General features: G+C 42.1%; 1 protein-coding gene across 1 annotated transcript in view; it reads left to right on the plus strand.

Moving 5' to 3' along the window:
• SRPK2 (SRSF protein kinase 2) overlaps positions 1–8,675 on the plus strand; it is a 250,312-nt gene that overhangs the window by 227,128 nt on the left and 14,509 nt on the right. Inside the window, exons 13-14 of the mRNA XM_015415056.1 lie at positions 7,434–7,534; positions 7,623–7,730. Coding sequence (XP_015270542.1) covers positions 7,434–7,534; positions 7,623–7,730 — 209 coding nt within the window. The remainder of the gene's footprint in view (positions 1–7,433; positions 7,535–7,622; positions 7,731–8,675) is intronic.

An 8,675-nucleotide genomic window follows, 5' to 3' on the forward strand; every position in this document is an offset into this window, starting at 1 on the left:
CCGAGGCCCGCGCGGCTTGGAAGCCGCAGGGGCCTCGGCTGCGTCTTTTTCTGGCTCTCTCTCCCCCCTCACTGTCTCCGAGGCACCTCGCACTCTCTCCCCACCCACCCCGGCTCCGGCGACGGCATTCCAGAGCATCTCCTGCACACGCGCAGGAGACGCTCTTGCACTTTCGGGGGGATTTAAACATCCCCCCGAAATTTTTTTCAACTTTTTTTATTTTTGTGCACACGTGGGGACTGGCCCACGTGTGCACAAACCTCCCCCTCCCCCCCAAGTGCCCCCGGAGCGCTGATTTAGCGATCCGCACTCACGGGGGCAACTTGGCTATTAGATATATAGATAAGTAAAACAAACAGTCTCAATCATACTTAGCTATAGTGGGTGTATCTTAGTATTAAAGTTGTTAATTTAAAAAAAAGCAAAACATTAGACTCAGGGTTAGATTACTTTGCAGCTTTCTTTCCTCTAAGCTTTTTATCAAAGCCTAGTTTGACTTTTAGAGGTCTAGGAGTAGCAGCTCCTAATTCTGCTTCAAATGAGTCTTCAGAGAAACTGTTCGATGTGCTGTCAGAGCTTCCCATGCCTTTATCATAGTTGTCTTCTGCAACCTTACTGTCCTCAGCTTTCTCAGATCCATTCGTAGCTTTCTTTTGCTGCTCCAAAAACAATTTCGCTTTAGTAACAGAGTCAATCTTTTCCTTTATTCCCCTTGAAGTTGAAGATAAGAACTTTAGGCATTATCCAACTGTAGCAAGTGGTATTTTTCTGTAGAAATAGTATCAGATCTCTGTATTGTTTCCTCCTCTTTATAATCTCAAATGGAACATCCTTCAAAACTTTAATTTCTTCTCCTTTGACTTTTAGGGTTATTCTGCTTGTCGCTTTCAATACTATGTCCCTTGTTGGCCTTTTAGAGAATTTCACAAAAACATCACTGGGGAGCTTTAAAAAAAAATAAAAATAAATTCTAGATAGGTGCGGTAGACCAAATCCATGTCACTTTGCAAAGTTTCCGCTGTACAGCCCACCATGGGAGCTATTCCTTCACTTAAGATCTCTTTCAGGTTCCCTCCTTTCTGTTGCAGAATACCTTGGAATCTCAGGACATATGCTGATTTTTCCATCTGAAGAAGTAACAATTGTTGTTTCTCGGAGTTTTTTTCTTTTTCCACTGCCTCCAGTCTTTGTTCTAACAAATTTGACTTGGCATCAACTTTTTTGAGCTTCTTAGCTGTTTTCTTTGTTCTTGCTGAGGTTTCTTTCAGTTCCTTTTGCAGTATATCAAAGTTATTATTAAGGTTGGTCATCTGGTCCAGCAGAGGGCACAGTGCTGCAGCAATCATTTTAGGAAAGTCTGTGGTTGCTTCCAGTTTAGTAACCGGAGTCGATGAGCTGGCAGTTCCTGAAGAGAATTTCCCCTTAGCTGCCATTTTTTCTGCCCGATGTGTCATTATTTACGTTAAAGGAAAAGGGTTTTTTTTTAAGTATCTGAAAGTCCGGTGGCTTGCGGTCTTCCTACTAGTTCTCACCACACTCAGCCGAGTTATCGATCTCCTTTTCAAGCCGATCTCCTGCCCCTTGCTTTTCTCTTACGAGTCAATCTTTCCGGGATCGGGTAAGTTCCCCTCCCCATTCCTGTTTGTTCGGGGCTTTGGTGCGGCTTTATTAGTTTGCGAGTGGGCGGTTTGTAAAAGCAAACATCAACTCACGTTTTACTTCACACTTCAGTTCAGAGTGTAGGGGGAATCATGTTTCCGCCAGATCACTTGCGCGCTCTCCCTGGTGTGCGCCTCTGTGTATCATGGCTGGTATCGTGCCATGGGGACCTTTCGGGGCAAAAAGGAGCCTCGATCCTTCGGCTCATGCCTTGGGAGAGGCATCTCTCGTGCCCCAGGCTACGAGCCCCCTGCAAGTGCTTGAGTGGGTCCAAGATCAACTCGGACCCCTCCCCATCAGCGCGATTTCCAGGGTGCTCACATCAGAGCTGTGATGGAACGCACCCACCAGCAAGTCACCAAAACCCAGAAGTCCTTTTTAGAGCTTGTTCTGATTTGTTCCAGCTTTGCTCAGAAGCTGGGTGTGTGAATTATTGCAGCCAGTCAGCAAATAAATATACAAAATAAATACTGTCTGCTTGATGAATTGGAGGGTAATGGAAATCAAGAAACAGTTGTTCACTGCTAAAAGGTAAAAGAATCTCATGTGCAAAATTTATCAACAAGGATGAGTAACAAAGTGGGAAACTCAGTTCTGTTGTGGAGCCAGCCTGATAGATTATTTTTTTTATTTCTAACGTTTCAAAGGGAAGTGTACTTAGTTTAACTGTGGAAGAATTGGTAGCTAGTGATCATCAGCCTATTAGACTAGAAATTAGGCTGAAGATAAATTGCTAATCAGATAATACTCTAATTGATGTCCATGACCAGTATTTAAGAAAGACATGAGACCAGTCTTTGAAACAGGACAGCTCTAAATTGATGGATACTCCTTACATTGACAGATTGAAAACTAGCATCATGCAAAGTTTAATATTGAAAATATGGGGAAATGCTTTCAGCTCCATTCTAATTAAAAAAAAAAACAGTAGTAGGAAATCTAGTTAAAGAAATAAAAATGCAGCCTGGTTTGATGATGAATGCCGTAAAGCTAAAGCACATTTGAAGAAATTATATAGATCTCTTAAGATGTTACACTCATGCAAAATTAGAGGACTGTTTTTAATGGCTTGGAATTATGATAAACTGTTATTAAAAGACAAAGAAAAAAAACAAAGCTTGGGTCAATGGCAAAAACTAATAAATACAGCTAGAATCCTAACATCTTTTCATTTTGGCAACTGATTTCTCGAAATCTTAAGCCTAAATCTTCATCGACCCTAAGTATTCCTGTGAAGAGTGGGAACAGTTATTTTTAGAGCTATATAGAAAGTCTGATGCTGAGCCAGATTTGGAATTTGAAGTGAGTTATTCTTCTGTGTCTATATGGGATTCGGTCTCTCCAAGGGGAGTTAAACAATTGATGAAAGCACTAAAACCAGGAATCTCCCCCCTGAGCGTTTGAAAATCGCACCAGATTGGTGGGCCTCTTTGCTAGCTTCTTTATTTGCAAAGATGGATCAACAGCAAATGGGAAATATTATTTATTTATTTATTTATTTCGACTTATATTCTATGCTGCCCGCAAGCAGGCTCGGAGCAAATAATATCAGTAAAAGTTAAAAACATTCCACAGTAGAAATTAAAATGTAACATAAGAATAATTCAACACAATAGTTAAAACAGATTAAACCCGAACCATAAACCAGATGGTATGGCATTCAGTATAGTGGTCTCAGAGCTGGAGCCACTATGCCGTAGACAAGCTTGTTGGTCTTCACTTGATGGGCCAATCACAGATTCAGCAGGGGGAGGCCAATAGATGGAATGATTGGATACCCGCCACCTCAACCAAAGGCCTGGCGGAACAGTTCCATTTTACAGGCCCTTGTTGTTTGTTGTATAACTACTCTGGTTGCTGACTGTAACAGTAGATATTACTACTACCATTGAAAAGTGATAACTGTACATACTTCTGGCAATTATCTCTAATCCACCCTATTTTCAAAAAAAGTTCAAGGTTTGGTCCATCAAGCTATCATCCTATAAGTCTGTTGCCAATTTTTGGAATGCTATATGCAGTCCATCTACTGAAAAGGTTCCAAGATTGGATGGAAGAAGAAAATATTTAGGGCAAGAATGATAAAGTTTTAGAAAAGGCTTTTCTTGTGTTCACCATCTTTTTACCCTAGCATCTTTGTTTTATAAATATATTCAACCCACAGGTGGTTGTCTGTATGTGGCATTTGTAGATCTTAAGGCAGCTTTTGATGCAGCTTCCCATGCTTGCCTTTGGAATAAGTTAAATGTGACTACTATTCCAAAGAGATTACTGTATTTGATTATGAATGTATATACTGGAAATTCTCTTCAGGTTAGAGGCAGTCATACAGTAGGTTTGTTGAGCCCAGTTCCTATCAATAAGTGTTTGAGACAAGGATGTATATATCAGCTCCACATCTTTTCAGTCTTTATACCAATTATTTTGCACCTTTAGTTTATGAACATGCACATTCCTACATTAACTGGAACTCCTCTCCCCTTGTTATTGTATGCGGATAATTTAGTTCTGCTTGCGGGGACTCTTGTCAGTCTACACAGAGCTATAATTTATTTATTCAATATTGTTCACATGAAGCTTTGAGTATAAATTATGAAAAAAACTAAAAAAAAAATCAACTTCCAAGCAGACTAACATTGAGCCTTGGATTATATGTGGAAAACAAATTGAACAAGTGCGGCATTTTAAATATTTAGGTATTTGGTATAGTTTGAATGTGGACTGGTCTTTTCATATTATGTCCATGCCACCTTAAGTGGCCTCAAGCATTTTGTGCCTGGAACTTGAACTGTTAAATATCTTGACCATAATATGGAGGGCTACCTTTAAATTTTATGTGAGACTTTTAAAACTGGAGATGATTCCAACCCTTACAAAAATAACAGCCAAAGAACAGAGTTGGGAGAATCAGTTTTTAGGTGCTGAAGATAAGTTGATTCATCTGAACTGCTCTAGGTCAATTTTATAGAGTGAACAAGATGATAATTTTTTTAGATTGGTAAACAAAAAGCTTACTAGTTTTGATTGGAAGTTACTACTGAGAGGTGCAAATAGAAAATGCTCCCCATTGTGTATCGGGTCCCGATCACACACAGAAGTAGCCACGCGAGAGGCACGACTGCCGGGTGGATTTTAAGGGCGTGATCACACGGGAACATCTGGCAAGCGTGCCGCACCCGTCGGCAACCCTTCTCACTCTGCCGAAGACGCGGAGTTAAAAAATACCTGGGAAAGTGCAGTATCAAACAGGTTGCGATGGGCCGCAGATGGAGTTTCCCGTGTGATCGCTCCAGCGCACTCCGATTGCGTCACTGATCCCTCGATGAAGTGCGCCAGAAACACGCAGCGAAGAAAAAATCCTGATTCACCCACCGCTGCGTCTGATCACGCAGTGGTGGGTCAAATTACTGCGGCGCAAATAGGCACGCTTCTCCCCCGTGTTTTCCAGCACGTGTGACCAGGACCTTGGTTTGTCTTTTCCATGCTCTTTTACTCTTTCTAAACAGTTTTATTTCCTAATGCATAAATATAGAAGATTCTTTACTTTGGCATACTGTAATGCCCTCTTGACAGTGGAAACGGCAGGACAATACTTTAAAATACCAGTTATTAATTGCTTATGTACATGTGATACAAATCAGGTAGAGTTATTATTTTATGTTATGCTATATTGCCCTCTGTACAATAAATGGAGAGAGAAATATATCACCCCTTGAATAAGAAATTTAGATGAAAGATCTGATATCCAAAGGATATGTTTTCTTTTAAATTATTCATCGCAAAAGTTAACCATTGACATAGCGAAGTTTTTCTCAGTGGCCTTTTTTACAAGAGAGAAAAACTTCTCTCCTTAAAGTTAGCAGTTGGCCTTTTTGGCTAATAACCATTAGGAACTGGAAAGTGGGAAACTCAGTAACAAAAAGTGCAAAAACTACTTGACTAAGCTGTGCTGGGACAAGATTTGCCTTCCAAGAACAGGAGAGTCTGTCTGCATGCACCCTGGGAGGGGACCCTGCAAGGTAAGAAGCCAGGCCCACAAAGTTATTGTGTTTGCAGCTCCAAACAGGAGATGAGAGAGTTTCCTGCCAGTCATAAATTTGCACACTTCTTTGCCATTCCTGTCTAACATGGAGAGAGAGTGGCAGAGGTTGAGAGGTTCAGCTGGGACTGAAGGCAAGGCATGAGCTGCCCGTGGCCACCTCTAAATTAAGATGACGACGAGAGGAGATAAGTACTGAATCTGTAGACAGAATGTTGCCCTAGCTGCCGCTGTGTGATAAGATGAGACATCTTGTGCGTTGGTAGGCAAACCTTGTGCGTTGGTAGAAGTAATAGGTTTCTTCAGGGAACGGCATCATTTTCAGGAATGCTAATGAACCTTGGTTTGCTGGAAGATGAGAAGTGACAGAGAGGATGTTTCTGTAAATTGGCAAAGATCATGACAAAACATCAGAAATGTCTGAATACAGAAGTGGGATGTTTTCTAGCAGGATCTCAATTTATTTCACTGATAATAGAAAAAGGTACTGGTCATTGTTACAGTTTGTTCCTATCAGCATTGTACATTTGAAATGTTCGATCTGAAGAATGAATAAATTCATTACTGACGTGTGGCTCTTGTGTTTATAGTAGTACGGTAATTTAAAATGGATCATTTCCATTGTTGACTATCTTATTTTTTATTTCCAAAGTATTTAACTTGTAAATCCTAAAGGTGGATCTCTGGGGAGTTGCTGTACTGCCAGATAAGTAGATATAGGTTTGCTGTGGCATCATGATCCAGCACAGAAAGAGAAGTCATATGATGTGTTTTCAAATACTGGAATAAAGAAGAAAAGGAAGGGGTTGATCTTTTCCTAGGGGTGCCTGCTTTGCAACAGTCCAGGAATGGGAGGAGAAAGCAGCAAAGAGGGGGTGAAAACCACTAGTACAGATGGTGAAGCAAGGGGAAGGAATGATTCGTCCATTCTGTTGCCTTTAGGGCTACACTTGTGATTAACCAAAAGAAGAAAATAATTGGGAGATAATTCACCACAAGCAAATTCTACAGAAAACAGGGTCTTCAGGTGTTGTGGGAGCTATATTTCCTGCTGGGGTGGTTCAGAGAAATGAAAAACGCAGAGCCTCAGTTGTGCCCTTTCAATAATTGATTGTAAATGACAGGTAGCACAGCAAGATGGACGTGTCTTGTCTTGTCAAGCTTGCTTCTCACGGCTGCAAAATGACTTGAAGCCACTTTATTGTCTGTTGCAAGACACTATGCATATCTGTAGGATTGTGGTTTGTTGAAAAAAATTGCTACAATTGTGTAGTGTGACTAACAGCTGATTTTAACGTAATTAAAATTTCCTCTATATGCTGTGTGTGGTTTGCTTTGTAGGCTGAATAAGGAAGGGGTGGGTAAGGGAAGAAGTTTTCAAACTGATGGCCAAAACCTTGATTAACAGAAGAGAATATGCTAGAAAGGTTTTTGTTTGCCAAATTATACAGGTGGTTAAACATTTTGAAGCTTATATTTACTGTTATGCTGTGTAGCATTTTGGGTTACTAAGTGATATGAGTACGGGGATACTTGTTTTGAAATTTCCTTTGTTAATGATGTCATAATCTGTGTGAGGTTTTGGGAGTTAGCAGGAGAGATTGATGGCAAAGGTGATATAGTTGCATGGCAAATTCTACAGTTGCTGGAAGGAGCCCTATAATCAGGCATTAAAGGGTGTGTTAAGTTTGCATGCCATGGATATTAACTGTGGTACTTTTTCCCCTTATAATAGCAAAAACCCGTGCTGCTGACTTACTGGTGAATCCACTGGATCCAAGGAATGCAGATAAAATTAGAGTTAAAATTGCTGACCTTGGGAATGCTTGCTGGGTGGTAAGTGTCACCATTCTGAAAGTCTGTCCTTTTGTTGCATTACCCAGTTCTGAGTTTGTTCTCATTACTGTTGTCCTTCACTTTTCAGCATAAACACTTCACAGAAGACATCCAGACGCGGCAGTATAGATCCATAGAGGTTTTAATAGGAGCCGGTTACAGTACACCTGCTGATATCTGGAGCACAGCCTGCATGGTGAGCACAGCACCACACAGTTGCATTGCTTTGCCGTGCAATCAAAAATATTGTGATATAATTTTTGGCCACAATAGTTGTTAAACAGGAAAATATGTGAAGCTAACTCTTTTGAAAAAAGTGTTAATAACTCAAATGATTTACAGTTGTGGATTACAGACTTCTGGCATTAGCCAGAATCCGAAGAGCACTTTAGAGCCACCCTGTGGGATAGTTTTAAAATTTATTTTCTTTGAACAGCTGACCCCCCCTGTCCACAGCACAAGTGGCTTTTGAAGTTTCTCTTTTTTCTTGTGCTATGCTCGACAGTATCACATACACAGATGATGCAATATAAGTGACAAGAATGGTTTGGTGTGCAGTGTAGAGGTTGCTATTTGAGAAAAACTCATCAAAAAGCCCAGCTGGGTTTACAGAAGTAGCTGCATGTGTGTTTTATTTGTGACTGCATACAGTGATTGTATTATGTGAAAGCTTCCGAAGGGCTCGCTGTGTGGAATTTTTGCCACTGGGATTCTGTTTTATTTTGAACTAGGAAGAATGCCTGTTGTGGAACTGAAGACAACGGGGCGCTATCCTGGCCGCGAGTGCGGGTCGCCATCTCCATCTCCCCCCCCCCATGGCGAAGCTGGCCGTCCTGCCCCACTCAGTCGAGGCTCCGGCGGGCCAAGGCTTGAGGTGCCAGCGGGGAAACCGGCCAGGCTCGGCCCTCTTCCCGCAATGGGCGTGAGCCTGGCCGGACGCAGGGTGCCGCCCACTTCCCGCCCCCCCAACTCGGGGAAGCAGCCCGCATTCCCCCTCGCAGGGTCGAGGCCCCGGCGGGTCAAGGCGCCTGGGTTGGCCGCTCCCACCACCACCCCCGGCCAAGCGAGGCCCCAGCTGGGCAAGCAGACCGGGCTCGTCCATCTCCCTGCAGTGGCCGGCAGCTCAGACGGGCGTCTGCGG

Source organism: Gekko japonicus, unplaced genomic scaffold, assembly GCF_001447785.1.
Source record: "Gekko japonicus isolate JY-2015 unplaced genomic scaffold, Gekko_japonicus_V1.1 scaffold5, whole genome shotgun sequence".
Taxonomy (NCBI): Eukaryota; Metazoa; Chordata; class Lepidosauria; order Squamata; family Gekkonidae; genus Gekko; species Gekko japonicus.